This window comes from Spermophilus citellus (assembly GCF_964194105.1).
Source record: "Spermophilus citellus genome assembly, chromosome: 2".
Classification (NCBI taxonomy): Eukaryota; Metazoa; Chordata; class Mammalia; order Rodentia; family Sciuridae; genus Spermophilus; species Spermophilus citellus.
In genome coordinates this window covers 23,457,914-23,469,914 of record NC_138183.1, presented here as the reverse complement: position 1 = coordinate 23,469,914, position 12,001 = coordinate 23,457,914, and the positions used below count along the sequence as shown (strand labels likewise).

General features: G+C 36.9%; 2 protein-coding genes and 1 long non-coding RNA gene across 6 annotated transcripts in view; 2 read left to right on the top strand and 1 right to left on the bottom strand.

Moving 5' to 3' along the window:
• Nucleotides 1-12,001, top strand: part of LOC308642952 — a 1,001,730-nt gene that overhangs the window by 114,304 nt on the left and 875,425 nt on the right. The gene's annotated exons all lie outside the window — the stretch shown is intronic.
• Nucleotides 1-12,001, bottom strand: part of SVEP1 (sushi, von Willebrand factor type A, EGF and pentraxin domain containing 1) — a gene marked incomplete at its 3' end in the record, with an annotated part of 177,575 nt that overhangs the window by 30,913 nt on the left and 134,661 nt on the right. For both annotated transcript variants that reach the window (XM_081282377.1, XM_081282378.1), the window contains exon 37: nucleotides 1,207-1,879. In XM_081282377.1, coding sequence (XP_081138503.1) covers nucleotides 1,207-1,879 — 673 coding nt within the window. The remainder of the gene's footprint in view (nucleotides 1-1,206; nucleotides 1,880-12,001) is intronic.
• LOC308642845 (dimethyladenosine transferase 2, mitochondrial-like) lies at nucleotides 6,157-8,018 on the top strand. The gene has a single exon (XM_081282210.1). It carries the CDS (start codon nucleotides 6,429-6,431, stop codon nucleotides 7,461-7,463), a length of 1,035 nt encoding a protein of 344 aa, XP_081138336.1. The 5' UTR covers nucleotides 6,157-6,428; the 3' UTR covers nucleotides 7,464-8,018.

Sequence of the window (12,001 nt, the reverse complement as noted above, 5' to 3'; positions counted from 1 at the left end):
GAACGAAACCAGAGGCTTACATAAGGACGCATTCATTACGAGTTAATAAAGATTTCCATTTTTGTTCAGCAGGTCCACTTAATGTTTTTTTTTCCTAACTGGAAATGCAGAAGTGAAATATAGATCAAATTAAATAACACCTACTGCAGAAATATTTACCACACAGGACTGAGCCCATATGAAGTAAAATATCAATATACTCTATATTGATAAGGTCTGCTAAAAAATTATAGATTGCTTGGTAAAATAAGAAAAAATCTTGATGATCAAAGAAATGCTACAGTTTGCTGTTTTAACCACAGAAAAGGAAACACACAAATGCATATACATTTGTTAATGATAATAATATTAGATGATAATAATAGAAATAAAATATTTTTATGGATACATCTTCAGCATCTTATTTGTTTTCTTCATAACATACTTTTTAAAATTGTTGCTGTAACAGAGGATTGAAAATAAAGATGAACCTTCCATCTTTAGCCATTTTATTGTTTTTAATGGTGCTGAGGATTGGACCCAGGGCCTTATACATGCTAGGCAAGTGCTCTACCACAGAGGCACATCCCCAGACTCCTTTCGTCTTTAAAACTAAAACTTTAATATTCATGATCTTAAAATTTAAGTACATAATATAATAATGGATATTTTTAGGCAGATGAACTAATAATTAAACATTTAAGATGATTATTATGGTTCTTTGTTAGTGATAACAATAAATAGAAATAAAAAAAATTACCGCTTCAGGGCTATGGTGAACTTAGCAGTATTTGGAGTTACTTTGGTTTTGTTTGAGGGTCCCATGTACATGTAAACATCATGCTATCAAGGACCTAATTGTACTGTTCAATGCTAGTGCTCATAAGTATACCTAGCAGCTAGCAGAAGCTCTGGAAATATTTGTTAAGTAAATAAATTAAGAAAAATTTTATACTTATTCTCTATATCTTCTTCCAATGGACAGAAAATAAATCTAAGCAAAAGTCTTAACCAAAAAGTCTTTCACTTAGACTACCTATATACTAATAAAATATAGAAAGCTGTATGTCAAAAGGACTCAGAATCATCTTGTTTAAATATTATCCCATGTTCACCACCAATAGCAATAATCTGTTTACTGGCCTTGCTTCTGAACACCAGGGTTAGCCACAGTGGGCTGGTCCTGGAAGTGAGAAGCAGGGACCATTTTGCTAATCAGCTTCTTACCTCCAGAAAGCCATTCTCAATCCTAGGTGGTTCACTGCAAGATACAGGGTGGCAAGTGGGAATGGGGCTACTCCACTGTCCCGTGGCTTCACAGGTGCTCTTCTTTTCCCCTTTGATGTAGAACCCTCTGATGCAGCTATAAGCCACCAAGGCCCCAAAACTGTAGTTGGACCCACTTGCGTAGCCATTCATGATGCTTGGCGGCTCTCCACACCGCACCGGGATGCACTGGATGGACTCGGGGGAGGGGGTCCACTGCCCGCCTCTCATACATTCTATTTTTGCTGAAGTGTTCAGCACAAAGCCTTCCGTGCACTTAAAGCTCACAACTGAGCCAGCTGCAAATTTTTCTTTGTTCAAAGATTCCAAGATGCCATAAGAAACGGATGAAGGTTTTTCACAGAAATGAGCTATGCAGTGGGGCATGGCCTGACCTTCTGGGGGAACCCACTTTCCATGGGCATTGCAGAGGAGCTTGGAATTGTCTGCCAGACTGTAACCATCTGAGCAGTAGTAGATTGCGATGTCTCCAAAGAGCCGATGGCCAGTCTCTGGAGAGGCATGGTCCACGTTGGGGGGCTCATCACAGGAGACAGCCAGACACTGTTGGTTACTTCCACTCCATTTCCCATTGGCCAGACACTCAATAGTATCAGGCCCAGCAAGGGTATACCTAAGAGGTTGATGGAAAAGAGACAACAACTAATTATACTGAATATTTGAGAAAAAGCATTTGCATCTATTTTCAGATCTTTTCAACAGTGACTTTACTTTTATCTTTGTTCTTTAGTATTATAAAGAATATTATAGTTACTATTTGAATATTGAGCTTATTGATCAAGTGAACTTTATTTGAGATATGTAAATGCATTTTGATGTTAATATTGTTTGTTCAGAAAGAGAAATGGATTTAAGGTTTTTCCTATTTAAGGAACTCTAATAACTGTTGCACATGTTCGAAATAAAATCGAGAAGTAAGCGATGGTCCTATTTGATACAATTTAAAATGGGAACTCCATCTGTCTTTAAGATGGCTTTAGTCTGTTGCTAGCACTTGTCTTTGAAAAAGCTTCACTTTAAGCCTAGAAGAGCTCGTAGTTATATAATTATATTCAGTGAACTTTAAAACAGTGATTATAATTTCAGTCTTTAATGCCTCTAAAACTTTTATCTATGTGATTAGAGTTAAAAGCCATGTTTTACATATGGGCTTTGTTATTCAATCAGAATGAAAAATTTTGCTTAACAGTTCTTTCTTTATGCATAAGGTATGATGACATATGCCTACATAGGATGATAGATTGATGATATGAAAAAATCTTATTCTCAAGTGCTAGCTCAATGAAGCAGAACAAAATATTAGGATATGCAGTATTAGTGCTATTATATTTAAGTCATTTTTATTTTCATGATCATTCTACTTAAGAGAAAGATGACAGAGTTTTAAAATAATATCTAGCATGTGATCAGTCTGTCATTTTGATAATAAATGGTAAAGGGACTAAAATAATTGAGTACTTAATAGTTTAGACAAATTGATTGGTTCATTTAAAGATGAGTCCATGGTGCTTCAGATAGGCTCAGTAACTTGTCTAAAGTCACACAACTGTAAGCAGTAGAAATGGGATCTGAATTTGGTTTATCAGATTCTAACACTTCTAACAGTTTCCACAATACTGCTCTCTTTTCAAAACAAGGTCGGTAGGGTCACAATTTGTGGGTATCCTATGGAAAATGTACTGCAGTGTCAGTAGCACAAATTTATTTGACCCATCAGTCAGTAAACATTCTTAGGTAATTAGTTATCAGAAAATTATCTTGAGATCTCTTTTAGTTTTATAAAGGATTGGCTTTTGTACAGAGGTTGGAATTCCCTTATCCTAGTGGGTGATTATTTATGAAATGTATAGGAAATAGGTAAATCAAGGGCAAAATGGTAGGGCATCTGTAGAGATATGTGCATTCATCCTACCCACTGTCTTAGGTCATGCAATGGATAGAATGAGTCTGTAAATGAATACTCATAGATGTGCCCAACAACTGAGTGAGTCTCCAGTTATGACCTGCTGTACTTCATTGTTTGAATAAGCTCAGTTCTTTATATAAGGATCTGAACTTAACATTTAGATGGCTTCTATCTTAGAAGATGCGGGAAGATTTACACACAACATGTTAAAAGCAAACTTTTATCATGGAAAAATCCATTATCCCTGATTTGGGTGTACAGATTCTACTGTTCCTGTGTAGGCTGTGCTCCGAGTGGAAGTCCTATTGGCTGAAGTTCCTGATGTGTTATAGCACAGTTCACATCATCATTTGCACACTTTGAAATATGCTTTCTTATGTTCATGGATCCTTTGATGTCGCCAGCATATTTCATTGGCTGAAGTTCACAGACATAACCTCAGACATCCTTGACTTACAAGAATCCATTGTGCCATCTATAAAATTTTTCCTTTATTTCATGAGGTCAGCTGATTTGAGGAAGGAGCATCTACCTCCAGAACCATCCTTATTCCACCCAGTTCTCTGGAGAGCACAGGAATTGTGTTCTATAATTTGTCAGCACATTGTTAGGCCTCTGACCGCCTGATCTGAAAAATCTCCACCAACGACTTCTAGTGGAAAATCACAACCGAGCTGTTCTATAATTTAAGGGAAGATCACCACTAAATATCTATTTCTTTGAATAAATGAATTAAAAGAATGCATTTTCAACACTATCCATGATTTCTTGGAACCTACACTCCCTTAGGTCTAACCTACAATCTTGAATTTTCTTTATGACCCTCAGCCAACACTTAGCCCCTTATTAAATAACTTTGAAGGGCCTGCCATGTGCCAGAGTCACTTCCTTAGTGCACGGATGTGATGCCAATGCATCTACTGGCTTGCGCCTCTGCTCCCCACCCCACAACTATCTGGGGCACCACAGGCCCCCTTCATGCCCACAGTGCTCAGTTGAAGGAGGAGTGATGGGTTCTGACAGAGAATGGGAAGGGGAGAGAAGACCTCCCAGTTATGAGAGAGGAGAAGTGGAAGAAGGGTCGTGCAGGGCAGAAGAGTGGCAGGAACAAAGCAAGGGGAGTGGAACACGGCGGGGACACACGGGGAACTTACAAATCCGAGTGGCATACAAACACCAGGAAAGGGGGGAGGAGGGCAAGAGCTAGAAATGGGTGCTTTCTGACAGGGCTGCCCTGGTGTTTTGTGGGTGAGCATGTGCAGCCACAGATCTCTGGCCCCATTCCTGAGGCAGATCTCCTGACACCTTTGTAACATCCTGATAATAAAAACGTGGAAAAATAATATTTAGAGATGGTAAAGTTGTATAGAGATGATGAAATATGTCCATAAATGCTGGCTCCCAAAGCAAGAACAATTGGAAACAAATCTAAAATTAATATTTAATTAAATTCTGTTCAATACAATAGTGAACCAAATTCTGTTCAACAGAATGTAACAGATTACAACATTTTGTGCTCTCATTCAAGAGGCATTAAGGACTCTCTGGCAGGCTTTTATTGAAAATCAGGCCATACATATTTCTGAATAAATTGTTTTATTCTTTAAGTCCAAGGAAAAATGGCCCATCAAGATTACATTAGCGCCTTAGAAGGGCACATTTGAAGATGAACTGGCTGGGATACATTTTCATGTTTCTGGAGTGATAACCCCAAATCCTTTGAAAATGGGCAGAGTAATTTTTCAGTAGCAAACGATTTTCAGTGATTTGATTCACATGCTGAGTGCAGGCTGACTAATTGGCATGTGCTTGGGAAACTTTAAGAGAAAGCTCTCTAGTGGGGTATTAGCTCTTCTTCTAAAGAAGTAGAACAGCCCATTAAATAGCTGCAGTTAATAAGAACAATAGGAAGCATGAATGTGCATCAGTAATTAATCTTGCTTTCAATTAATAACAACATTCAAAGCTTTTATCTGAACATATCCAATAATTGCATTCAGCAGTTTATGTTTGAAAAGAATCAAAAAGGGGAAAATTTGATTAGGTTTTCAGGAAATCAATAGCCCTTCCACCCTCTGAGATTCACACCAAGGAGTATAAACCTAAGGACCAGGAGGCAAACAAGAAACAAATGACCACTTATATATTTGTGCAAACAACTGGAAACCTCCTAGGTTTTGGGGTTTGCAGAGAAAGCTTCAAGAAGCTAAATGTTTTGATAAAAACAAAAGATGAAATTTTTAGTGGCCAAGTTTAGGGAAGAGTGTGGAAACAAAGCTTCTTGCTTCTTTCTTTTTCTAGCATTCATCCTCCTATGCTGGCCTCCTGAAGTCTCTGCCAGTTTTTTGTCCTCAGCTTGAGAGTGGACCTTGCTCCTGTAATTCAAGGAAAGATGGATGCAAAGCACAACACAAGTATAAAAGGAAAAAAACTCTTGAGACGGCAGCAAGAATGTGTAGGTGTGTCATGCAATAAACAGGCCTGGGTTGGTTACAAACTGTACAGGGCAGAGAACGCACAACTGAGACTGGAAGTAACCCCTAATCATCTAATAAGGTCAATAGCACCTAAGGAGACATCAAGACAGGCCACAGTATGCAGAAGCCATGACTTGATCGCAGTGATGCTGTCCCTGAATAGAACAAGACACAGAGAACAAGTTGGCCTATGCCAATCAAACGTTTGGGGAAGAAACAGAAGAGGAGTAAAAGAGACAGAGGATGAGAACCGACTCCTGGTTCTGGCTGTAACATAGTCTGAAATCTCTCCTTATTCAATACCTGATAAAGTATGACAGACACTATTTTCAATGCATAGCTGAGCTGACCAGAAAGAAAAGCTCCATGTTCCTGGCACGAGGAAGAAATTAAAACCAGAAAAGTAAGCCTGTGAATGAATGCCATGGCGGACCCTGGATTAGATGAGAAAAGGAAGTGGAGTTGAAGGAGAGTGACAGCTGAGTCAAAAGTCCCTACGAAGTAGGGGAGGGTTAGCACGTGGGATCCTCTGCACAGGGTTTACCGAAGTGGATCCTAGGTGATCTTCGTGGACCACCTTAGAGGCGAGGATGTGGGGCCCAGCTACTGGCCTTGCTCCGTGACTGACATGATCAGTTTTGGCAGCTGCTGGTCGTTTTAGTACTTTGAGGTCGGGAACAACTAAGCGGAAAGACTTGCCGGCGAGGAACCGCCTTGGATTGTCTGACTTCTCCCCACAGCATTTACCCTATACCGATTTGGAGGAATCTCCTTGGTGGATGTCCAAGTGCCGCTCAGAGCCAGGGCGTTATATAACCAATCGGAAATTGGCTGAGACCCTGATAAAACTTATGCGGAAGAAACGAAAAAATCCTGAAAAGCTATTCCTGGAGTGCAATCCAGGTCCTGGAATCCTGACTCGAGCATTACTTGAAGCTGGTGCTAAAGTGGTTGCCTTAGAAAGTGATAAAACTTTTATTCCACATTTGGAGTCCTTAAGGGAAAATATGAATGGAAAACTAAAAGTGGTCTACTGTGACTTCTTTAAAATGGATCCTGACAATTGTACAATGGCAAAACCGCCTGTTTACGCTTCAAATGAGCTTTTTAAAGATTTAAGAATACAAGCAGTTTCTTGGAAAGCAGGTATTCCTTTAAAAATAGTTGGAATTTTGCCATTTAGAAGTGAAAGAAACATACTTTGGAAACTTTTATATGATCTCTATTCCTGTACTTCTATATATAAATACGGACGAGTAGAACTAAATATGTTTGTCAGTGAAAAAGAATACCAGAATCTAACGGCAGGTCCCAAAAATCCAAACTTCTATCAGGCATTAAGTGTACTCTGGCAAGTAGCTTGTGATGTTAAGCTTCTGCATGTGGAGCCTTGGTCGTCATTTGATATATGCCCCCAAAATGGGCAGCTGGAAAAGCTAAAGCACAGGGAACCATTAGAACCAATACAACAGAACCTGTATTTTATTCAAATGACTCCTCGAAAAACTTTATTTACAGAAGAGTTGACTCCCGTTAACTATGATGTATTTTTTCATATGGAAAAGCACTGTTTTGGGAAGCGCAATGCCAAGCTAGTAGACCATTTACATTCATTGAGTCCAGTTGATGCCAAGCATATATTGAAGCAAATAAGAAAAAATGAAGATGTGAAAACAATTAATATGTATCCTCGAAACTTTAAACAACTTTTTCAAACTATACAGTGTTCAGAAGATTATGCCCATAAATGGCTGTGTAATGAGAACCTGGAAGACTCAGCCATGTACAGAACAAATTGTCAGAATGTTAGCTGAAGCATTTTATTTGTAAACAAATGAAAAAGAACTAAGTTTGAAAAGTTCATATCCTTTCAACAAGATGACTGTTCTTTTTGAGCACAGACTAGGCAAATAATCTCTTCTGTTGATACCATTGATATTAGTGATGGCTTTTGTTTTTTTCACAACAGAATAAAATGGAAATTTCAGTTGATTATGGATTTCAACAGATTGTCTTTTGAAAAAAATTCCTATGTACTGTAGCGTTGGGAGTATAAGGTGGTACAAGGCATGCTTAGTATGAGCAAAGCCCTGGCTTTGATCCCAAGTACCAAAAAATAAGTTCTTATGTGCTTGTACTTATAGGTTATTACCAGTTGAAATATAGTAACTTACATCAGCACTTTCACTGGTGCTGATTTTTGCATATTCATGGTGGGCAAATGAGTTTGGATATTATTAAGTTTAGAAAGTAAATTAAACTAATTTAAGTGGTTTGTTTTACCTTTCTGGTTGTTGAAATGTATTATCAAATGCTGTACAATGAAATTACTTAAATTCTAATTGTTTCATTATTTTTAGAAATTAAAATATTTTAAGTAAAAAAAAAAAAGTCCCTATGAAGGTGTCAATCTGCAAGTCTGCACCTCATATGGATTTGAGGTCAGAATTGATAGCACTCACTTTGTACAGAGAACCTTCAAATTGATAAATTAATGTAAAATTAGGTTGGCAATACTCTTGGGGTACCTGGTAGAAAAAAATTATCCATGTAGTCAGATCATAACAAATTGGCATATGTTGAACAAGCCCTGTTAAACAGTAACTATAGTAACTGTTAGTTATAGTAACTATAACTATAGTAACTATAAAGACACAATCTGAAATTATCAAACATATGCAAGCATATCTATCTTCTATAAACTGTAATGCTAGCACACCAACGAGTGAGATAATAGAAGAAAATTCTCTAAAATCTTAAAAGAAAAAAAAAGTTGGGGATGGTGACACATGCCTGTAATTCCAGTGATTCATGAGGCTGAGGCAGGAGGATCACCAATTTGAGGCCAGCATGAGCAACTTAGATACTGTCTCAAAATAAAAAGGTCTGAGGATGTAACTCAGTGGTAAAGCACCCCTGGGTTCAATCCCCTGTACTTCAAAGAATGAAAAAAAAAACCTAAACTAAACTAAAATTATGGTATGGGGCTGGGGATGTGGCTCAAGCGGTAGAGCGCTCGCCTGGCACACGTGCGGCCCAGGTTTGATCCTCAGCACCACATACAAACAAAGATGTTGTGTCCGCCGAAAACTAAAAAAAATTAAATATTTAAAATTCTCTCTCTCTTTAAAAAAAGTTATTAAAATTATGATATGAAGTATGTTTACAAAGATCAATGATTCAAAATTCTACTAAAAAAAGAAGAGACTATAAAAAGCAGAAATATCTGAAAATCAACAAATAGAAATTCTAGAAATAAACACATAGGAAAAAAATTTAAATGAATAGACACATTCAAAAACAGACTATAGAGAGTAGAAAGAAAAATTAGTGAATGGGAAGGTATGTAAAAGGAAATTACCCAGATGTAATCAAATTGATCAAAAGAAAATATAACAGATTAATAACCATAAAAAATAAAAATGGGTAATTTATACATTGCTTATTTTTATAAGGAACTACTGTAGCATTGCATATGAGTTGACTTACCTGTATCAACAGGGATAAATGTGAAAAGGATAATGTTAGGTGAAAAATCCACATTTAAAGGATAAATTATGAACCAACACATACAAAACTCACAAATCTACAGAATATTTTTATGGGGACATATGTATGTGATAAAGACAAAATGTGCCGTGTTTCTTTGAGGAGAGTAGAAGAATGAAGAGGATGGTTTTCTCTTCAAAATACTGTTTTTCTTTTATAAAAGGAGATCTGTGGTAATTATAGCAAAAAATTTAACATGTACTTTTATCTCAGCAATGGATACATGAATATTGTTAAAAAAGAAGAATTTTGTTTTCTTTTTTGACTTTCTATATGTTTCAAATGTTTCATGAGAAATTTGGCCTAAAAAAAAGGAATAAGACAGAGAGGATCTTTCCAGAGCACACCAAAGAGGGGATGATGTGCATAAAAGGGAATACAGTTCTTTCTCTCAAAACAAGAGTTTTAATTTCAGAAAAATAAACCTGCCTCTTAATAGTTGATTTTTTCTTTTGGAAAAAAATTATAGTGATTTATAATTGTGCATAATTTATATAAATTTGTTTAGATACTAAGATAGTTTCTCCCATGTTATTGAAATACCACCACATTATATAACCCTCACGGTACAGAAAACCATACTATAGCCAAACTTACATAGCACTTCATGTCTATAAAAAGAACTATTATACAGCGTCTCATTTCCCTTGGTAGCTTTGTGACTTAGGTGGGCAGATTGACTTCCATTTAGTCAATGTCAGAAAAGCTCCACAGATCAATCACAGATCAGATGGGACCTCTAAGATAATGTGGCCCAATATTTTCGTGTCTCAGATAGAAAAAAGAGGGGAATAATATAGATTCTACCAGGGCTGGGGTTGTGGCTCAGTGGCAGAGCGTTTGCCTAGCATGTGTGAGGCACTGGGTTCAATTCTCAGTACCACATATAAACAAATAAAGGTCCATCAACAACTTATAAAGTAATATATATATTTTCTACCAAGTCCCATATTTGTTAAGGGGCAATATCAGAAAATTTATGTGGAAGTCTTTTGAAGAATGTGAAAATCCTCTTCAGATGAATGGGTTTGTTGTTATTTTAACTTCTTTATTGCTTCTTTAAACACACCACGTGTAGATATGGAGAGACATTTGGAAGGCAGAAAACTCCTGTGTAATCTTACAGATAATAATCTGTGAAGAAGTGTATGATTTGTGAAGAAAAGATGAAAAAAATAGAAATTTGCAAACATCATGATCTTTAACATTTAAAAATATATGCCAAAGACAAGATTCTGGGGGGAAAATGAAGTAAAATATTAACATTATTTATTTCTGGGTATCAAAATGATGGGTGAGTCTTCAATATAGATTTTTGTATTTTCTATAGTTATTTTTGTATCTTCTGTAGTTTAACTATAGTTTTATATGATGATTATGCATCAGCAGAAGTTGTCAATACCTTGATATTATTTGGAACATAAAACCATAACCACCACAAACACTTAAATACAGAGGACTCTTTAAAATTAGTCACATAAGTGTGTCACCATTAATAATGCTTTCACACTTCAGAGAGACTGCAGCAGCTCTTCACACATTCGGAAGCAGCCATAGCAGAGGTGTTGCTGTCTTCTGGATTCATGTCATAAACACTTAAATGAGTTTTAAATTGTCCCATGCAGCTCACTGTGAGTCACACCGAAGTGCACAATTAGGACCATCAACACCACTCCTGCACTGACACATTCATATTAAAGAGATTTCCTTGTCACATAAGAAGGTGTTAAGATTTGGAATTCGAAAAGTTGATCTCACAGAAGTTTAGAGTAGAATGTCAGTTACCAGAGGCTGGAGGGAAGGAAGGAGGGATGGGGAAAGGTGGATCAGTTAGGATTAAGAAGTGAGATTATAGATAACAACCATGTCATGTGTATTTCAAAAAGCAACAAGAAAGGAGTTTGAAATTTTCACCATAAAGAAATGATAAATGTTTGATACACATGTTTAACCTGATGTTATACATTCCAGGTGTACTGAAACATTACATACTACCCTACTAGTATGTTCAATTTTAATTTTTTTATATGTATCAGTTAAAAAATTAAAAAGAAAAGATCTGGAATTTCAGTAACTGAAGCCTCTGAAGATATTTCGGCAAAAAAAAAAAAAAAAGAAAAAAAATATTGTCTCCACCTGCTGGCGATCATGTGTTAGTGGGCTGGTCCACACAGGTAAAATGAAATCCAAGTTCCATGTGAGCACAGAAACTATGTCCTCACCTCTGCATTCTTATCATTACAATAATGGCTAGGTTTATTGGGTTGATCAGCTTTTTTCTTTTGTTTTCTCGGAAAAGCCATGCATTATGTCATTTTATTCCCCATACTATTTGTAAGTATGAACCTTTAATGAGCTTGTTTTACACAGGAGGATAATCAAGGCATAGAGAGGTCACACCACTCCCAAGGCCACACAGTTACTAAAGGACAGACTGGAAAAGGAATCCAGAAGAAGCCAACCCCTCTGCTCTTGCAAATGTGTGAAGAGCAACTGCAGTTTAACTGGAGTATGAAAGCATTATTAATGGCAAAAATAATCAATAAGAAAGCACAGGAAAGAAAAAACAATGATTGCAATTAATGCAAGTCAGACAAACTGGAGTGTAACCACCCTCAGTGCTGTATTGTCTGCCTTGAGACCCTAAGCAGATCAGCCCAGAAGGAGCCCTTCCCTTCTCTGTACTTCACAGGCTTTTCCCGAAGATGAAATGAGACCAGAGTGTGAAAGCCCTTTGTAACTTGCTTCCTGTTTTTCCAAATATTATCTCTGAATTAAGTCAGATCATTCGCAATGAAAACCC